At 32.8% G+C, this 22577-nt stretch overlaps 2 protein-coding genes across 2 annotated transcripts; both read right to left on the reverse strand.

Moving 5' to 3' along the window:
• Window positions 1–651: 651 nt before the first annotated feature.
• Window positions 652–1914, reverse strand: LOC100805031 (putative serine/threonine-protein kinase-like protein CCR3). Its single transcript, XM_003537441.5, has one exon. The coding sequence runs from the start codon at window positions 1852–1854 to the stop codon at window positions 685–687; it is 1170 nt and encodes a 389-aa protein (XP_003537489.1). The 5' UTR covers window positions 1855–1914; the 3' UTR covers window positions 652–684.
• A 6470-nt stretch (window positions 1915–8384) lies between these two features.
• LOC100805573 (putative serine/threonine-protein kinase-like protein CCR3) lies at window positions 8385–11257 on the reverse strand. Its single transcript, XM_003537442.5, has one exon. The coding sequence runs from the start codon at window positions 11088–11090 to the stop codon at window positions 8673–8675; it is 2418 nt and encodes an 805-aa protein (XP_003537490.1). The 5' UTR covers window positions 11091–11257; the 3' UTR covers window positions 8385–8672.
• Window positions 11258–22577: the final 11320 nt, after the last annotated feature.

Raw genomic sequence — 22577 nt, forward strand, 5'->3', positions numbered from 1 at the left:
AAATTTGATTCAATCTGAAAGTGTTTATACACGACTTCAGATTTATCCAGGATTATCTCGATTTTCAAATTAACCAACAATAACGGCTAGAGCTGACCTGACAATCTTGTTCCCTGCTTGCCTACCAATTCTATAGTATAGAATTTATTCTGTTATGAGCATATCCTGTAAATTCCAAATTTTGTTACTATAATAAGCTGTATATATAGCTTGCAAGGGATATGAATGAAATTAGTAATTATCTTTCTTTCTCTTCTTATTTTCCTCTGGAGGCATTGGTTCCTCGAAAACCAGACTATCCTGACTCACAGCACCTAACATACTTCCTGCTCACTTACTTCTGCACCCTCCATTTTTTTTCTGCATGGCCGTTGGTAATTTTGCCAAATTTTACCATCCATAATAGAGCATTTCAATTCTTGACAACAAGGAAGAAAGAGAGTTTTAATATTATTGATTTCAATTCTTGACAAACACATACAAAACATCGTACAACATATGCTTTTTTTGAAAAGAAAGTGTCCTAATTAATAAACCATTGCTATTACATAAACCATGTGGATAACCCTTCAAAGTAAGTAAACTTTGGGTGATATGGACTGCAGCTGTATAATACAGTTTAGCAGTGTTGCAGAACAGCTTTTCTTAATATAAGAAATAATTATAATTGGTTTTCTTAATAAATCATTCTGAAACATCATAGATGGTACCCCTGAAAATGCTATCATATTCACAAATAGCCAAAGCCCGCTCTAATCTGACTACAATGTCAGCCATGGTTGGTCTATCTTTCAGTTTCAAATTCACACAACGGATAGCGGTATCAGCCACTAACTTTACTGCTTCTGCTTCATTCACATCGGGTTGTCCAGCCCTTTGATCCAAAATTTTCTCCAAAAATCCATTTGAAATAGCAGTCACAGCAAAGTCTACCAAATGCTTTCTACTTAATAGGGTGCCTCCATCTTCCCCGTACACGAATGTAGGTCTCTTTCCTGTTAGAAGTTCAAACAGTACAACTCCAAGCCCATGCACATCACTCTCTGCTGACAATGCACCTCGAATAACGTACTCAGGATCAGTGTTCTCAATTATTCGTCGTCTGTTTCTCATAAACTTCCATCCAAAATCAGATACTCTTGCCGTCCAGGTGGCATCAAGAAGAATGTTGGAAGACTTGATATCTCCGTGAATAATAAAGGAATCTGCATAATTATGAAGATATTCTATTCCTCGAGAGGCATCCAAAGCAATTTTGATCCTCATTTTCCACGAATTCAAGACACTGCTACCCTTGTCATGCAAACGATCATACAAGGACCCATTCTTCATGTACTCATACACACTGAGTCTTTCATAATTCGTTTCACAGAATCCAACCAGCCCAATCAAGTTCTTGTGGTGTAAACCGGATAACAAGGTCAATTTGCTCTCTCTCTTTGGCCAGGTTCCACCCGTCTTGATTGCAACCTCTCGACCATCGACAAGTTTACCTCTGTACACAACACTGAAACAGCCAGCACCAATCTGGTTGTGAATTGAGAAATTGTTGGTGGCTGCTACAAGCTCAGCCCAGGTGAATAATCGTGCAGGAACAGCCCTCATCACATTATTGTCCTCTGCCGAAGCAAAACTAGGGACAGGTGATGTTCCCAAATTCGACACAGTCCTGCTACTCCTTATAGCCCAGTCCACTACAGAAGCAAAACTATGGAGGCGGGATGCTCCCAAATTTGACCAAGTCTCACTCTCACTCCTTATGGCACTGTCCACTTTTGAAACAAAACTTGGTGCGTCAACTGTGATATCAATCATGTTAACGCTCTCAATTTCACTATCCATTTGATTTGCCATGCAAGTATGTATAATATGGATAATGGATTTGTATGTGCTTCAATTTGGGGAAGGTGTGGAGATCTACTCCTCCCTCACATCACATATATAGAGACCCAACGCGTATTTAGATGGCAAAGCATCTTTTTACTGTTTACTAACCAATTGTTTCAACAATTCCAGGAAAGTAGCCAGAACCTGCATTGTTGCATTGAAACTAGCGAATAATAACCGACTAACATTGGTGCATTGTGTTACATGAAAAATTTGTTCAAAATAATTTTCTAAAATTATTTTAAAAAAATTAGTCCAAATTCTCCTTTTAAAAAGAAGAGATGTAAAAATTAAGTTAGGTCAAACATATTTTAATACTATGTTTACTAAATAACTGTTTGGTATAAAATATTTAAAACTTTTAAACTAATCATCACTTAATAAAAAGAGTATACTTATAAAAATAAAAAAATGTTATGTGAAATTAATTTAATTAACATCAAATGATAAAAAAAATGCATAAAAATGTTCAAGTAAATATGCTTAAAATTTTAAATTTTAAAAATGTCAAAATTTATTTTAACGATGATTTTTAAATAGTTTAGTATAGATAGTATTAATTGAAGAAATTTAAATATTAATTTAAAATAAAATATTTAAAAACTTCTATTTAGTTTTTTAATAATATTTTTAAAAAAGGCGAATGAAATTATATAAACGGAATTTAATTAGTAATATCAAATTATATCAAAAAGTGAAATTGGTGAAAATATTTATGAATGACCTAACAGCCGCTGCTATGCTGCAAGGTGATTTCTTTGGAGTTCGAAAAGCAAAAACATGTGTTTACTAACAAATTGCTGTAACAGCCGCTGCTATGCTGCAAGGTGATTTCTTTGGATCAGCATTGCAAGTATGACCGACCAACATTCCTGCATCTTTATCAAAGAATCTATAAAGAATTCAGAATATTAACATAAGTCATGAAAAAGCTGTTCAAAATAACTTTTTTGAAAACTTTTATTTTTATTTTTATAAGCATCCTATTCTTTTTTCTTTTTCTTTTTTTTTTTTACTGAACCTATTCTTATTCTTACCTCTTAAAGTTTTATCTTTGAGATATTAATTATTTACCGCGTCCATAGAGAAGGACGCCTTAGCCATTCACAGTCAATTTTTGAAGGCTAAAGGCTAGCTAGAGCATTATTGCTAATAACTATTCTATGATCTTTAATGGCCATTGGCCAATAGTTTACCCATATAATATATCAGAAAGAATAAGAATTCACAAAAATTTCAATATCCCCTGCCCCCTTCCACGGTTGTACTATATGATTCTGAAACAACAATTTTTTTTTAAATTTTTTTTCTTAATTCTATCATGGCTACTACCACAAATAATCAAAACCCTTTCCAAATTGACTACATTATCAGCCATGGTTGGTATATCTTTCCCTTCCCTTTTCACACAGTGGATAGTTGTATAGGCTACTAACTCCACTGCCTCTGCTTCATCTATATCAGGTGGTCCAACCCTTGGATCCAAAATTTTCACCAACTCTCCAGCCAAAATAGCAGGCACAGCATAAGGTATCACATGTAATCGGGTGCCTCCATCTTCCCCATACATGGATTCGAATATAGGTGTTTTTCCCGTTAAAAGCTCTAGCACTACAACTCTAAACCTATACACATCACTCTTTTCTGTCAATACACGTCGAGTTAAGTACTCAGGATCAATGTATCCAATAGTTCCTGCTGCCTTCCCAAAATCAGATACTTTAGCAGTCCAAGTGACATCAGTAAGAATGTTGGAATACTTTATATCTCCGTGAATAATAGACGAATTAATTTTATGCTATTTATGTTATAAATGTTGTAAAGCAAAGGTTGTTTATATAAGTGTTTTTATATAAGCAATTTCATGTCATATGCTACATTAGAAAAAATAAAACATAAAAAAGAAGCAACGTTGCTTAAAGTAAACAACTCATGTAAGCACTCGCATTAGAGATACTCTAGGAGCACTATTTGAAAGGCGATAATAACAAGTGCAATAATTGCTAAGACAAATACCCCAAATATAGACTGACAAAATGATAATTTTGACAAAAACATTAGCATGATCAACAAATGAGAAATTGTTGGTGGCTACTTTAAGCTCAGCGGGGGTGAATAATGGTGCAGCAACAGTCCTGATATCCACAGCGGAAGCAAAAGCATGCGCTGGGGAAGGGGATGATCCCAAATCTGCTTCAGTAGCATTACTACTCCTTATGGCACTGTCCACTAACGAAACAAAACTACGGACACGAGATTCTCAACAATGCTCTCAACCATTTCAGTATCCATTTTATTTGCTTTGGCGGAGGCACTGAGCACATATGTCATATACAGACACCAAAGCACATACATATATATATTAATTGAGAAGGTGCGAGGCAAGCCAAGAGAAGCTTCACCTTAACGTCAATGGTCAATCTCTCTTTAGCATTCACGCCTGTCTTCTTTTTCGTTCTGTGATTTTTTGTTAAGTATTTTTACTGAGTTCTGTCATCTTATTGACAAACCTACTAAGTGGAAAAAATTAATGTACTTATTTTTTTTAAGCAAAAGTGATTTAGTATTAATAATCTGTATCACAAGGAGTGTACAGAGAAGTTGCAACATGTACAATAACACTGAAGTTCAGTGTAAAAGCCAACTGACAAAGCACTAATTCTCACTCACATGTTGACAGCGGCCTCCTAATAAGTGATTTAGTATCAAGCTCAATTACCATCAATAACCCACCGCCACCGACTCATTCTTCTTCCCAACACACTTACATACACGGAAGCAATAAAATACTCCCCTGAAATAAGATATATTTTAAAATATTTAAAATTAGAATATATATATATATATATATATATATATATATATATATATATATAAAAGATAATAAAAACATAATGCAAAGCTATAAAAAAATAAGGCATGCATAACATAAATTTTTTTAAAATTCTTTCGGTCCAAATATAAAATAAAATAAACACTTCTCTAAATGGCAACGGTAATAGCAATAATGCAAAATGGAATAACCTTATTCTGAAAACAAATTTACATAATGCATTTCGCATGCGACATTTTAGACTTTTGTATGCTTTCAGATGGCTTGTGTATATGATTAACCATTAACTTAAAAATAGTTCTCAATTAAATTAGTTAGGATAGAAGTTGCATATAATAGGGAGAAGATAAAAAATCATCAGTAAGTGGATTGAATCAACAAGCTGAATTTAATCCATTTTCATGTTTAGTTAATTTAACTGTCTCATGTATGACCATTCAAAATCAGATACTCTTGCCGTCCAAGTAGCATCAAGAAGAATATCGGAAGACTTGATATGTCTGTGAATAATAGATGAATCTGCATAGTTATGAGTGTTTAACTTAATTTTGTGTTATTTATGTTACAAATGTAGTAAAGCAAAGGTTGTTTATATAAGCAACAGTGCTTATATAAACAATTTCATGTCATATGCTACATTAGAAAAAATAAAAAAGAAGCAACATTACTTAAAGTAAAACAAGTCATGTAAGCACTCTCCTTAGATATATACTCTAGGAGCACTATTTGAAAGGCGATAATAACAAGTGCAATAATTGCTAACACGAATACCCCAAATATAGACTGACAAAATGATAATTTTGACAAAAACATTAGCATGATCATACACATAAATTTGTATCTGCTTCATTCAAAATTTTCACTAATTCTCCAGCCAAAATAGCAGGCACTGCAAAGTCAACCACACTTAAGGGGTAGGTGTCTCCACATTCGCCATACATGAATATAGGTGTCTTTCCCGTTAAAAGTTCAATACACATCAATCTTTTCTGGAAACCAATTTGTTCGAATGTAAGGTATCCAAAGGTTCCCATTACTAAATCATCGCAGCGATTTTCTGGAACTATGTATGACAATTCATGATCCGATACTCTTGCCGTCCAAGTAGCATCAAGAAGAATTGGAAGACTTGATATCTCTGCGGATAAATTTGGAGGGGCCAAAATAGTTAAAATTATATTGTATAAATTAAAAATAAAAATATAACTTTAACGTCCGCTTTATTTGCTAAAATAGTTAAAATAGTTAACAAATATTTCCGTTCAATGTTTGATGTTTGATTTGAAAAAAAATTATGAGACAACTAAAAATAATCAGAGATGAGGGTAGAACAAAAATTAATTCAATTTTTCGTATTGTATCATTATTTTGAATTCACATTATCTATTAATTAAAAAAACTTTTATAATGATATTAATTGAAATTTACATTATCTATAATAACCAACAACCTTATTATTTGTTTATTTTAAATTCATGTTATCTACTACCTTGTCATGTCAGATATTTCAAATTTTTATTATCATTCATAAAATATAATAATAATAATAGAAATTCTATTAAGAAAACTAATATTAACATGTGATGAGCGAGGGTTATGCTTATATTATTATGCATGTGTTGTCCATTGTTAATCAAAAGTTGTGTGACTTAGCTCTCAATAAGGATTAAGAAGACATCTTTTTTGTTAAAATGTAAGGATTAAAACTTTTAACCTTGATTCTGGTTATTGTATTCGTTTTAGAAAAGGGGTTTTCTCAATGAAAAATTGTAGATGAGTTCTACAAATCATTATTTTGAGACGTTCTCGAAGGATTCAAGAAAGACTTAGGGAAGACAAGGGTTGTCTTGTTTTGTGGTCTGATTATAAAGAATTTACAATATTTACTGAAAATTTCAACATGTTTTGTTGAAGACTAGACATAGATCCCATTGATAATGATCGAAACTTTGTCTCATTTCTCTCTAACCCTTAACTCTTTTATTCTCTGACCAATGCTTATGTACCTTGATTCTTATGAACTGACATCATAAAAAATTCATATATGAAACATTTGTATTGCATAAATCATTCTCTCTGAATCACAAAAATCTAAATCAAATGTGAAAAATCTTGTAAGAAAATTGTTTAATTTGGTCTAAAATTTTATATATCCAATTCATCCCTCTCTGTATCCTTGTCCTATGCATTTCTATACATCCCGCAACTCATCCCAGATAACTGCAACATATCTCCATTCTGGAGTGGGGGTTTAATTATGAGATACATATCTGGAAAGATGGAAAGAAGAGGTGATTAACGTTTAACAGCATAGTTTGGGAATTTCTTTTTTTCCTTTTTGGTTAATCGTTTTTATACTTTTTAAAAAGTGTGTTAAACTTAAACATTTTAAAAAAAATTGTCTCAAAATAAATAAGTAACTCGAATCACTATAATTTATAACCCATTAGACTCTAAGACCCATCAGCTCATGGCATTTAACTTCAGCACATGCTGATTTGCTAGTACTGTGCAAGAGACAAAATCATTCTTGAATTATCTGCTTCATAAATAAGAGCAAATTGAAAGACCGTGTCCTCAAGATATATACTACATTAGGAAAGCACAGAGCCACAGGCGGGTCAATTCAAAGCTTGTGGGCGAGTCATTGCACAATCCCTTTAGTGTAATCAAGAAGCAATTAATATGCATTAATCTATCCGCTGTTTAATTTGGTGTTTCGTTGCCTTCCGTCAAAAATGTGCCCAACGTCAACGTGGAAGTCAGCAACGACATTTCAAAGAGAAACAAAAGTAGAAGTCCACTTGTGATAGGGGACCATTGTTAGAATGGTGAAAGGGATTAGCTATAGTGCCTGCATCCTCAAAACTTTCTCAAATGAGACAGCAACTTCAGTGTTTTTCATGCTCTATAAGTCAAACTTCTTATTCACTTTCTTCAGCAACCTTCCCCACATGCCCAACCAATGTTGGGTTCACATTGTAAACTCTTAGTAGCTTCCTACTCACTTCCTAGTAGGGTGTGCAAAAAAAAAAAAACTGACTCAGATTGTAACAGAACTAAATCAAATTAATTTTTTTAATTAATTTCAGGAAAAAAGAATGCATTATTTTATAAAATTAATTTGATTAACTGAAATATTTTTATATGACCAGTTCAATTAATTGAACTGATTTTCATTTAAATATTTTTTTATTTGAAAAAAAACTAGTTAAAAATCAATTCAATTTAGAATTAATATTTTTAAATCAGTTCGATTTTAAATCAGTTTTCAAATTAATTTGACTATTTGAATATAAAATTAAATCGGTTAAAATAATTTAAAACCAGTTGGATTCAATTTTTTTATTGAACTAATTTTTGTGCACCCTTATTTTCTAGTCTGAATGGGACCAAATAAGTGCAAGTTTATCAAACTACATTCTCCCACTACCCACTGTATGTATAAACATAAATATTTTTACATAACAATCATCAATGCTCTAATAGATAATTACTACTTAGTTCCTTCCTATTGAATCCTAAGGTCGACTAATTAAAAGGAGATAATAACAAGTGCAATAAATGCTAACGAATACCCCAAATTTAGAAAGACAAAATGAAAATTTTGACAAAGATAGTAGCATGATCATACACGCATAAACATGCATCAGGCATTAATAATACTCTAATATGTCATGAAATGTGCAAATACGTTGTGAAAAATTGAATTGCCAAAATTGTGTGTAAATGTTAGATGATTTACATATAGTCGTAAATAGATCATATTTCGCGAAATTCTATAATCTGCAATACTACTGCGTAATGTTAGATGGTTTTCCTAATCTTTACAAGGCAGGGTATTTCCAATATAACACCAGAAAAAATCAATTCAGTTATGAAATTGAGAAAGAATCAATAAGAATTCACAAAATTTTCAATATTTTGTTCCCTTTCCCGGGGTTGGACAATATCATTCTGAAACAACAGAGATAGTACCGCTGGAAGTGCTGTCATGGCTACTCTCACAAATAGCCAAAGCCCTCTCCAAATTGGCCACAATGTCAGCCATGGTTGGTCTATCTTTCCCTTCCAAATTGACACAATGAATGGCTGTATAGGCCACTAATTCCACTGCCTCGGCCTCATTCACATCGGGTGGTCCAACCCTTGGATCCAAAATTTTCACTAATTCTCCGGCCAAAATAGCAGGCACTGCAAAGTCCACCACACTCAATGGGGTGCCTCCATCTTCTCCATACTTGAATATAGCTCTCTTTCCCGTTAAAAGTTCAAGCAATACAACTCCAAGCCCATACACATCACTCTTTGCTGTCAACACATTTAGACCATAGTACTCAGGATCAATATATCCAACTGTTCCCGCTGCCTTCATTGGTCGGTGATCACGGTCAGGTTCTGGACTCATCAAAGACAATCCAAAATCAGATACTCTTGCCGTCCAAGTAGCATCAAGAAGAATGTTGGAAGACTTTATATCTCTGTGAATAATAGACGGAACTGCATAATTGTGAAGATATTCTATTCCCCGGGAAGCATCCAAAGCAATTTTGATCCTCATTTTCCAATTATTCAATACACTGCTTTCCTTCTCCACATTGTTCTTTGCATGCAAATGATCATACAAAGCCCCATTCTTCATGTACTCATACACCAAGAGCCTCTCATCTTTCTCTTCACAGAACCCAACTAGCCCAACAAGGTGCTTATGGTGCAGGCGCGACAAGAAGGCCAATTCAGACTCAAATGCACTCTCTTTCTCTTGAAACTTCTTCATCTTGGACCCGGTTTCACCCCTCTTGATTGCCACCTCACGACCCTCCGCGAGCTTGCCTTTGTACACAACACCAAAGCTTCCAGAACCAATCTTGTTTTCAAGTGAGAAATTGTTGGTGGCAGCCACAAGCTCAGCTAGAGTGAACTCCTCAGCCCTGTCTGGATGCTTTGTTGATGAGGTTCCACTCCTCTGCCGCCTCATTATTATTGAAGTCTGACGCATAATCATAGATGATATCGAAGAATTGCTATTATTAGAAGCACCCCCACCACTTGAGCCACTGCTTCCTCTTGTGATTGTAGGCTGCACAGAATTGTGTACTTTCTTCTTCCCAAAACAAACTCCACTCCACAAGCAATGAACTATTGTGCATATTCCAGCAAAAGCTCCCACTGAACCAATAATAGCAAAAGCCAATAACCCCCTTGTCAAGGTTTTCGATCGAGTTGATGATGGTGGGGGTGTTGATGGCGGTGGCGGCGGAGACTGAGATGGTGGTGGTGGTGTTGGCAGCAGGGGAGGCGGAGCTGTTGTTTGAGGCCTACATGTCATTGGCTTACAAATGTTACCAGAACCAGAACATAGAGTTTGAGAATCAACATATGAACCACACTCTGCACAAGAAAATGAAACACAAGGCCCTGGAAGAACACGAGGCAATGGAAGCTCAAACCTCGAACTATTAGAGTAATTAGACCAACCAGGACCCCAACACACCACTTTCAAATTGTTCGTTGTCAATCCACAAACAAAGTTAGAACCAGAAACAATTACCTCAAAGGAAACTCCTTCTGTAACATTATTTACAGAGAATTGTCCATTGCCACCCCAACACACAACCCAACCATTCGACCCTCTAATAGCACAACCATGCTCAGCACCAAGTGCCAATCCTGAATACTCAAAAGCCCCACCTCGAGGAAAATCAAGTTGCCCAGAACACACCAAAAACCCCGTTGAGTTCAACCCACAAATATTCGAACCACCTGCGACGAGACTCAACATGGACATGTTCCCAAACGAATTTTCAATCTGTTGCGCAACGTTGGTGTCTCCCCAACACCGAACCTTAGAACCATTCTTCAAAATTCCGCAAGAGAAGCCCGACCCAGATGAAATTGAAGCGAATTGATCAGACCCAGATGGATTTCGAAACGTGTCACCGGTTCTCCAGCACCGCACCGTGCCATCACCCACCGCGGTGGCGCAAACGTGGGTGTCCCCGACGGCGAGATTCTCCAATGGAACAGAACTTTTGTTGTAAAGCCTTCTCATTTCGAAGGAAGAGTTTGTGTTCCAGCAAAGCAGATTGGAGTTGCTGGACATTATGCCGCAGAAGTAGTTTCTCCCACCGGAAATCGACGAAAAATTAACGTTGGGAGCGATGGGAACTACCTGCCCCTGACGGTAACACTCAATGCGGCGCGTGGACTCGGATGCTACGACGGCGCAGACGGTGGCGGAGGCGTCGGAGAGGGCCAGGGTGGTGCCGGAGCCAAAACCATGGGATGAAGGTACCAGAGAGAGAATAAGTACGACGGCGGCGACGGCGACGGCGAGACAGAGGTTAACGGAGGAAGGTGATGTTTTCATTTAAAAGAATGGAAAATGTTGCGGTGATTTTTTCTGCTTCATTGGCAGAGTTGGTTTACGTGGAGAAGTGTGAAGAAGAAGGTATATGGTGGGAACTTTCAGGGAGTAGTTGTGGACTATTCAAACTGCATTCCAAAGACATTTCTTTCTTTCTCTGTGTTCAACCTCTGAAATCTTTTTACGTTTTGGTCCTTAGGTCCTGTTTGGTTCTCCTTTATAAATTAATTAAGGTTTTAATAACCTTCTAATCTCTATTATATGTACATTAAAAACTCTACGTTTTAGTTGTTAAGTAATTATTTCATGTTTTCATTTCTGTTGTTAATTTTTTATTTCCGTAAAATAATAGAAATATTGGGAGGGTAAAGGTTACTATATAATCATCCAATTATAAATTCATATATATTGTAAATTTATTTATTTTTAGAATAATCATCTTAGAAGTTATATAAAAAAATTGATTGGTTGAAAAAAAATTACAAGAACAATATACGTTTTTCGGTAAAAAAAAAAAAAAAAGGACGATATAGCTCATTAAACTCTTCTTTTAATTAGTTTTTGCTATTTAGAGATCATTATTGTACGTGCAAAATTATAGTAGAACCTTGTCCATTGTCTACAATGCTGTCTTACGTACAGTAAGTTGCGGTGTTAGAAACTAACACCAGTTTTTTTTTTTTTTTTTTATAAGAGAACTAACACCAGCTTGTGTTAGCAAATAAATAAATAACCCGAGTGAATAATTTGTAAAAAGAAAAACAAGTTAAGCTGTTCGTTTGTTGGTAACTCAAAAAAATAGTTTTGAATACTCTTAAGTTTTCTTAATTAGAAACAAATTGTTTCACTTATAAACATTTTATTTATATAAAAAGATTAAATTAATCATTTGTTATTATAATTTCATGATTCATGTATATTAGTTTCTATGGTTTAAAATTAATTTTTTTTAATTTTTATGATTTATATTTTAATTCTCTTCTGGTCTTTATAATTTAAAAATGATTTTTTTAGTCCTAATAAATTATATTTTAATTCTTTTTTATTTTTATAATTTGAAATTGATTTTTATAATTTGTATTTTAATTATTTTTTAGTGTTTATTATAAAAAATATATATATAAATAATTAGCTATAAATTATTTGTAAATTATCAACTATTTTTTTAATTATAAATTATTTTATGATAAATTAGTTATGAATTACTTGTTAATATTTTTGTAATTAATTATAATTGATAATATTACTCATATTTTGCTGATATAATGAAAAATAAAAATATAAAATATAAAAACTAAAAAAATTACTTTCAAATTATAAAGAATAAAAAAAATTAAGATATAAATTATAAAAATTTAAAAATCACTTTCAAAACTAAAAAATAATTAAAATATAAATTATAAAAACTAAAAAATCATATTAAAATTATAAAAACTATAAGATATATATAAAACTATAAGAAGTAAACTTAAATAAAAATGTAGGTAGATGAATTGATGTTGCCTTAAATTTCAAAAAGACAAACAATGAATTGTTAATGGTTAATTACATACAAATATCTTAATAATTATGAATCATGATAATAATCGAAAACAAGTTTTTTTTTTATCACTAGTGAATGAAACTGAATTCTGTTTGTTGGTTAATGCTTGAACCAAACAGGGCCTTTTGGACAAACGATGAATAGACCACGGTCACATCCACGTAAGTTCAGTAACAAACTAGTACAAAAGTATTCGCCACCGCCACATCCACGTGTACCTCATCGGTAGAAGCATACGTACGTAAGAAATGGGTTTACCGTAATTATCATAGTTTGACCGTAATCATAAAACGTAAAAAGGCTGCGAATGTTCTTTTTTATTATTTTTTAATTTTTAAATCTTTTGTTTTAATTTGGATCATTCAAGGCCAAACCACGGTCTACCATATAGATTTTCAAATTTGGTACCTGAACTAAATTATTTAATAAATTTCCTGTTTCAAGTTATTAATATTGTACTATTTTTTACCGCATCCAAGTACCTGAATCTTCTAAACCAATAGCAATGGTTTTGTTATCTTTGAAAATCAAATGTGAGACCCAGACCACAGAATTAATGAGATGGTCAAACTAAACGACTAATATTAATTTTCGGGTGTTAGGTTAATTTCTAAGAAAGAACAAAAAGCCAGAGAAAGAGATAGAGAATGAGAGGTAGTTAGTTTCTCAGTTGGCACCTTGAAACTTTGAGTTGAAGACCAGATCTTGATGAGGATGAGTCAAATTAATAAGTATAATTAAGGGCTCAACATTAAGTGCTAATTAGCTTATCATAGTGAAAACAGAGAACATTCGTGCATGACGCTTATCTTACTCATTTTCATCTTTTAAAGAAAAGGGATGCATAAAATAAATTTGTGCATTGCATGTGTTTCATTACGCCTCTTAGAATAATGATTTTTGTGAGCATATTATATTCAACGGGAATACGGGATTCGTCAGAATCCTCTTTAAAATAATGGTAATTTGGCTTGATATTATGCATACTGCGTGTGGATGAATTTTTCAATATATATAGACGAATAATTTCAGTAAACACGTTCGAATTTTGAAATAATATACAGTAATTTTGTCAATAGGGCTCTGTGGTAGAATATGTAAATATATATGGTATTCGAGTTATAAAACGTAAGAGGTAGACAGCCGATGGATCTGTTGCAAATTTAAATATATTTTTTGCATGCAATTAATGAGAGATTAGGTGTTTCTAACTATTTCCGTAAGTTATAGGTTTGCATAGATAAGTTACTTATTTTTAAATAACTTTTGTAAATGTTCTGACTTAAATAATAATAATATAACTTTTTCCCACTAAAAAACAGATTTTGTTAATGAAACACAATGTAGGTATAGCCAGGTAATAGGAGGCGCTTCATTAGGAAAGCCTTATGCAATTATGCATATTCATAATCATTTTTTAACATAATAAATTTCTTACACAACGTATATATAACATTGCCCATATGAATTTTGGGCACATGCATTTTGGGAAATCTAAAACAAGGAAATTTTTTAAACGGTTGGGGAAACTCGTGCGGAAGATTTGTATGCATTACAAGAATGTTTGTTATTACAATAGATTTTTAATCCATTATAATAGCAAAAACTCACTGTAAACCAATGGTTACAGATGACTCATTGTCCCTTTGTGTAAAATCTTTGTTGGTAAATTTTATTGATAATCTCAAAAAAAAATCATCTGTAATTTGTCTATATTACCAATAAACTCATATAGTCCATTGTAATAATTAATGAAAATTCTTATAGTGACACTAAAAGTTTAGATCATGATATAAGCTTTTACCACTGAAATTATGTCTATGGGAATAGGTTTTACATAGTTTGCAAGTGGAAATTAAGGTTCAACTTAAAAAAGGGAAAAAAAATAAAAAGGCCAAGAAATAAAACCACAATGACGTGGGATAATGCCTGTAAGATAGCATCATCATTGGGTGAAAGAATGCTAAAATAGCACAATTTATTTTAGCATGGTTATTTTAAGTTTTTAAGATATTCCATTCAGCTTTAGATCAAGATTAGTATATCGATTGATACATTAATTGATTTTGGGTGAAAGTAAGTTAAAATTTGTCCAGGTTAATAAGACCAGAAGCCTTCTTGATAAGCCTTTTTCTTTTCTTTTTAGTTGCACAAAAAATCATACAAATTTGTTGTAGAAATATAATTTTTCATCAATTATTTTTTGCAGTGTGCAATAATATATGTGAAGCTGCAAGACAAAATAAAAGCTTTCCTTTTCATCTAGTTCTCGGCAGAAACATGCCTAGTAATATTTTAAAGAGAAAATATTCTACCAGCTAAAGTATGTACGAACTAAATGCTAGAGTCTTTTTCTCAAACTTGGACACACAAAATGCAGAAACAGAAAACTATATGTGTAGGTTACTTTTTGACAAATTTCTTTGTAACAATAATGAAGAGAAACGGATTCATGGTGGATGTAGACTGCACAATTAATACCATAACTCATAAGTAGTTTAAATAGGCCAAACCTACGGGGAAATATAATAAATCTTTTCATACGAGTTTTTCAAGTAATAAGATGAAAAAAACACAAAACGTTAACACTAAAATGTGCAGAGAGAATAATCTGAATATGTGGAATCTTATTTAAAGTCTTTGTCTTTATCTTTACAAGACCATGAACTCATTCTCAATATGTAAGCATAGTTTATAAGTTGAAATTATTATTTTTCTGCTGAACGAAAAGGGGAAGGAAAAAAATTCTGAGAAAGAATGGGGACCAATAACACTAAAATGTGCAGAGAGAATAATCTAATAATTAAAGGTTCCACACACAAAAAGAAAAAAGTGTATGTGTTTCGGAGTGTTAGTGCACAATGAGATATACAATGTCATTTTTAATGTTTAAATAATGAGACAAGGGGTAAGAAAACAACAAGCAGAAAGCCACAGACATTATGTTGTGAGTATAATCATAGCTGCTGCAAAAGTGTAGTGCAATTGCAATAAAAATGAGATATACAAACCAATATGTTCTTGACAAGTGAGATGCTGCTAAATTAATTGCCAAAATACTACCGAAAGACAAGCATCCTTGACATACTTTACAATCAAAACTTCCCTGTAATAAAAAAATGTATATATATCTTGATTAATTTGTTTAATCTTGTGGCCAAATCATGTCTGCAATCGATGCACATGACCACGAGGGCTCGATCATTTTCTCAATAAGACTTATGCTCGTGTCATTTTAGTGGGCACTAGGGTTCGTATCTGATGAAGTACTACATTTCAATAATTATAACCTACATGCAAATGAATATGATATTCATATATGAAATATGATATACCAGCCTTACGTGTAGGATATAGTTAACAATTGAAAGCAGACTTTGAAGTCAAAAAGAGATGTTCTGACAACGCAAATGAATTATTGTCCAAGAATAAGTAAAAGGTATATATAAAATAGTAGTACTATTTAAACAATAAGAGAGCAAGAGCAAGCCACCTAGAGAAAAAAAAAGAAAAAAAAAAGGATTCTTGTAATCCTAACACCTTTTTGTTAAGGAATTAAGGGATTTTGGATAGAGCTATAGAAACAGGCGTAGCTGGAAATCGTAGCTTCCTTTTGAAAAGAAAAAACGCCATAAACACCTAACATGATGTTAGGTAGGTAACGGATTATTAATTAAATGGTTGATTATTTAACAGCTTATTAAGGCATATATGGCCGTACAGATTAAATTGTCTTGCCAGTAGCCACTAATCAAATCGTTAGAGGCATTATGATTTATGACAAACGAATACTACCAAGAAGTAAATGTTTAGGATAATTAGGCATCCCAAATCTAATAAGAGTTTAATGTTTAGCCTAAAATAATTTTATATTATTATTTAATTATAAATTATTATTTAAATTATTTAATAATAATTATTTTAAAAATCAATAAATTTATCATGGATGATTATTTTATAAAAAAAAATTATATTATCTGTATATAACCTTTTATGTCATCTAATAAAACGTTAAAGTATGTTGACTACATAAGCTGAAAGTTAGGTATCCGAAATTAATTCTAAGATCTAATATTTTATTGCATATTTACGTTTGTTAATAAAAAAATATTCTTGCACACCCTTAACATTTATTTGACGTGCCAATAAAAGAAGAGAAAAATATAAATATAATAAATGATATATTGTGTCTGTGATAAAAAAAAATGATAAGTATCAAACTAGATTTATAAAAGTGTGGAGTGTTCAAATATCATCGCCCTGTTGTATAAACGCATGCACGTTCCTTGATCATTATCTGAGCTAGTAACTAAAGATGAAGTTGTCAAATCACGTTTCGCAAGAGAACTCGAGCCATGTTCGGAAAGAGGGAAGCTGTTTAGCTACAAGTTCATGCCAGAAAAACAATAAAATGGCGGCTTCTTAGACTTCTTCTCATTGTCCCGTTCCCTCCACCTTCTTTCATATTTAAAAGAAAAATGGGATTGCGATGATGAACTTGAGACTTAGTACCCATCCTCATCCTATTAAAAATGTGAGTTACTACAATCTTTCTTGGAGCCTAATTTCTTGAGAATTTTATAATTTATTTTCCTAGCAAGACTACTTAAAAAGAAAGAAGAAATTGTTAAGTTAAAATTTATTAAAAATTGTATTTTTGTTAATGAATTTCGTTTCTTCATTTAAGGAGTCTCTCATGATTTTATAATTTATATTTTTTAATAAATTTTGATTAATAATAGAGTGTATTACAAGAATACCCTTAAAAGTATGCTATTAACACTCTTCAAGAAGAAAATGAATGAAGTCCACATTATATATAAAAAAAAATTTAAAAAAAAAAACATCTCAAGAATGAAGGTCCATGAGAATAGTAGCACCTAACATTTTATATAGGATGTATAAGTTTCATATTAATCATTGTGAAGGGTGAAGGCCATAATATCTATTAGTAAAATGAAAAATTCACACATCCACCAAGTCATACAAGTGCTGAGATGCTCTTTTGGCTAGTTGTTGTTTTGTCTCATTGAGGACACATTTTGGTTTTCTGTTTTGCTTTTTTACCAATTGTATTTGTCTCACACAATCATCTTTGAAGTGTTATATCCGCTCAACTCCGTCATTTCTTACTCTCAGATTTCTGCATCTTACCATCATTTTCTCATGTCATTGTCTTCTAAGACTGAGCCCGCGAGCTACCAAGAGGCTCTTCAGTTCAAATGCTGGAGGGATGCCATGCAATCTGAGATGGAGGCGCTGATGTTAAATAAAACACGGGACATTGTTTTGACTAGCAACTGTGCTGAAGAGTTATTCAACATCAAACAGATTCTTCAGCTATGCGCGGATTGGGCTACTTGCATCGACTCTCCGGTCCATCACTAGTTATTGTTTCTTCCTTGGTCATTCGTTAGTGTCTTGGAAAACCAAGAAGCAAGAGATGATATCTCGGTTGTCTTCTAGCTGAAGCTAAATATCATGCACTCGCCTTCACTACATGGGAGTTGCAGTGGATCACTTGCTGTGTTATATTGTGATAATCAAAGTGCATTGCATATTGCAGCCAATCTTATTTTCCATGAGAGAACTAAACATCTTGACATTGATTGCCTCATTGTCAGGGAGAAATCTCAGCAAGGTCTCATGAGGCTACTTTATGTTCCATCTTCTAACCAATTGGCTAATATGTTTACCAAACCACTGCCTCCTGCTCTCTTCACCAAGAACCTTTCCAAACTAGAGCTTATTGACATCTTTAAACCTCTAGTTTACCAAACCACTGCCTCTTGCTTTTTTACCAATTGTATTTGTTATCATATTTGTTGTCATTTCCCTTTTGATCTTATCCTTAACTATAGACACAGAGAACGGATATATATATATATATATATTCTCTCCTCTGTAATTAGTGGACCATGAATGAAATGTGTTTTTCATACATCCTATTATAGTCTCTGTCGTTTCTCTCTTTTTCATCCCTTATATCCAAACTTCTTTGAATATCTAAATTTCATAAACCAACCTAGAAGTTCGTATTTCCTAAGGCCATAATCCAAGAATGATTCCATGCCATTTGAATACAAACTGAAAACTGATTTATCTCATTTTGAAATTATCCTAAAGGGGGTCCTCGGGGTTATTAACTGATTATCCTAAGGAAATGGTCTCCTAATTAATATTTTAAGATACTCCAGAAAAACAGCGTAGTCATTTCAGTGATCTTTACCCAAGGAAATGCTCCCTCGTTCACTGACTAACATGCATGTTCAGTGATCTTTAATTCTTTATTTTCTAGGCACTTTGTAACAGCAACAACAAAGAGAAAGAAACAAATGTTTGAGTTAGCCTCTATCCTTCAAAATAAAGAGGAGTAAACATTGAAGACGAATCTCTTATATTATAAGAAGAGGAGACAAGGAATAAAGTGAGTTTCCTAATCTTATTTAATGAAAAGTATCTTCTGTTCAAGTTTAATAAGATGACTATGTACAATAAACTCTTTTTAAATATTTAACTAAAATATATATTCAAGACTTAAATTCAAAATTATTAATTAAATAAAAAAAATTCAAGAAAATCAACCCAGGCATTCACAAAAATTCTATAAAACTACTACATTAGATAATTTACTTGAGTTTTTAATCTAAGATATATTTTTAGGGTGGCATACTTATCATGAAAATCTAATGAAATCAACCTCAAAACAATTCAAACATGTTGAAAAATGTAATATGAAAAGAACTTAAGAGGCCTTTATTCGAAGCATTTATTCACTACTAATGAACTACATTATAGGATATATATATATATATATATATATATATATTATTTTTTCCTACTCTTTTTGTTACATAAAATAGATTCCTATGTAGAAGTAATCTCTAAGTATAACATGGCATTCTTACTCTACTCCTTTTTCACACCTCAAATCACTGATAATTTAGATCGGAATGTCTTTGTAAATTCCCTCATTCATACCATTATCAGACAACAAAATTATCGAGAATGATAAAATTCGAACTAATAAAATTCATTTAAAAAAACAAATGTGAATGTTAACGTACAGTAATAGAAGATGGTCTCATTTTTTCGCGGCAAGTTAACTGTTAATTATTCATTATTGGACTTGGATTCCCAAATAAACTTCTTTTGCCGTTTTATTCAAGCTATCCCCATGTTTTTGTGCTTTTTGTTCTGAAATTTTATTGGGCCTTAACTATGTGAAACTCACACTGTTTATTCGGCCTTTTAAGTTTCTCAAATTGGGGTATTACTTAACACATTTCATTATTCATTATTTGCTTTGGTGCATTTCAAGTGTATTTCGGATGGTGCAATCCATAATATAACTTACAATGTGGATTGTCCCATTCATAATCCACTTGAATAATCAAATTATGCTTAGGCCCAATTATTGCCCTATTGGACAACGCCCTTAAACTATAGGTAACTGCTTCCTACACCTCTCTTTTTGTTCCCTACACCTTCCAAAAGACCTAAATGGACACAAATACTACCTCTCCCAAGCAAACCCCACCTCCACCCAATACCACCGTTAACCCAAAAAATGCTTCCGCAACCGCCCAACACCATTGTCGATGATCCTTATGCAAAAAAAAAAAAAAAAGCACAGATGAAGTTGAAAATGAAAGCGAAGTACAAAACTTGACCTATTTTGGAAAGGTCTTTTCATAAATACACTATTTTTTTACACTTCCAAAAATACCTTTCCAAAAGTATATTTGCTTACTTCCCAAAAGCCTTTCCAAAACTAAAAAATATACTTTAAGAAAGGTATTTCCAAAATATACTCCTTTTTTTTTACAAATTTAGAAAGACCTTTTCAGAAGTATAAAAAACTACTTATGGAACAACCTTTCCAAAAGTATAAATATATACTTCTAGAAAGGCCTTATCCAAAATATACTAACTTTTTACACTTTCGGAATAATCTTTTTAGAAGTATAGAAATTTACTTTCAGAAAGGTATTTTCAGAATACATTCTTTTTTTCATTTCCAAAAAGGTCTTTCTAGATATATATTTTTATACTTTTTGGAAAGGTTGTTTCGAAAAGGTGTTTGGGAAAAATAAATGTTCAACCTCCTTCTCATAGAGGTTTGCTTGCATGCTGCTTAGGACCTCACACCAAACATATCCTTTATGTCACATTACAACCCTTTTCTCGACCTTGTGAAGGAGACAACATCGGCCACACTACCAGTCTACCACACATCATCCGCCCTGTCATCATCTGTGCCATGTTGCACTGTCACCCATCATTCACACTGCATCACCCCGCCATCATTTGTGTTGACCACACCACCACCCATCATCATAGGTGAAGAGAGCAAACTGGTATCGCAATTCTGCGTGTAGATCTCCTCATTGCGTCGCACCGCCACCTTTTTTGTTGTGGATGGCTTCTTTGTGCATTAAATTTGTTGTATGTTAGTGATGGTGGTTCATTGCAGACGAAGGCTTCGTCAAAGGGGAGGGTGTTGGCGGAGGGGATTGGTGTAGGGGGGGCATTCTGGTGAGGGGTAATTATGTCCATTCTGATCTTTTGAGAGGTGCAGGAAGTAAAAGTCTAAACTATAAACTATAAAAACCTTAATAGATAGACCAAAATGAAAAGAAGTGACCTCAACTATTGCGATAATCCAAAGGAAACCTTGGCAATCAATATCTATGGACAGGCTTCTTCTTTTTTATTCAAAGGAGGGGCCAAGCTCTGGACACGCTTGGTTCTATTTTCCCTAGCCCAGTCACTCTGTCCTAATTTTAGGAGTAAGTATTTCAATTTAAAAAGGATTAAGTGTATTTTTGAAAATCTGGTGAAAAATTATTTTTTAGACAAAAGTATTTCTGTTAAAGTATTAAGATATTTGTTTATGTTTTTATTTTATTTATCCGTTGGATTTACATTAGAATACCCGTAACAATAATTTGAAGTGCAATTCAAACATGTAATAAATCTTTTAATATCGGGAATTGGGCTTAGCACCCACAACTTACCTTAATTAGTTGGTTTGGTTGCATTCAAATTGTGAAGAAAAATTGTGACAGAAAATTTTCAAAAGTTTGTGAGTCCTACACTTTTTTACTACACATTATGGGAAATTTATGGAAGAAAAATGCTGCACAATTGGTGGATAGTATGAGATAATATTAAGTTAATATGATTATTAATATTTTATAAAGTAAAGGCGTAGGTTGACTGGAAGTAAGTTCCACCACTATCGAAACGTGCTCATGGTGATTAGGAATTTAATTTCCAAACCCAGGACGTTTGAGATTTGACATAATTTGCGTGAAGCCAATGGGAGTGTGGAATTTTTTGGCAAAGCTTGGTGTCTCTTCTGATGAGGACCTCGTGGCATGCATAGCTTTCTTTTACATGATGCATTAGGAGTTTCTGTTTAAGAGTTTAGTCATTACATTATATCTTATCACAAATTTTCCGTCTTCTCTTTAAATCTCACTCTTTTATATAATTTTATGTAAAATATATTTAAAATATAATTTCTCTGTCGAAAACGATAAGAGAACGAAAAAAAGGAAGAGAGCATTATCAAAAAAAAAAAAAAACAAGGAAGAGAGACAATTGCATATATAATTATATACTGCTATAATGAAAAAAGTCAAAGTTTTGATGATAGGAGTGAATACAGTAGCGTTGCAGAAGCACGGATGCAAAGCTTTCTCTTTAGGATCATAGGGAAAAAGAAAAATGAAATTGGAAAATTAATGAAGAAGCTTAAATTTATAGTGAAACCTCGTAAAGGATTAAATGTGAAAGCGCAAAATGAGAATGATCAATGTGACATAATTGATGATATCATAGAACGTTATAACAAGTTTCAAATTATTCCTATTGTTTAGTTAAAATAATATATATAGAAAAATCTTATTAAATAAGAACTCTTAGTTGTTCTAAGAAAT

Source organism: Glycine max, chromosome 11, assembly GCF_000004515.6.
Source record: "Glycine max cultivar Williams 82 chromosome 11, Glycine_max_v4.0, whole genome shotgun sequence".
NCBI classification, from domain to species: Eukaryota; Viridiplantae; Streptophyta; class Magnoliopsida; order Fabales; family Fabaceae; genus Glycine; species Glycine max.

Bases quoted from the DNA above. Each gene is read 5' to 3' on its own strand.
- LOC100805031 (XM_003537441.5), bottom strand. From the start codon at position 1,854: ATGGCAAATCAAATGGATAGTGAAATTGAGAGCGTTAACATGATTGAT.
- LOC100805573 (XM_003537442.5), bottom strand. From the start codon at position 11,090: ATGAAAACATCACCTTCCTCCGTTAACCTCTGTCTCGCCGTCGCCGTC.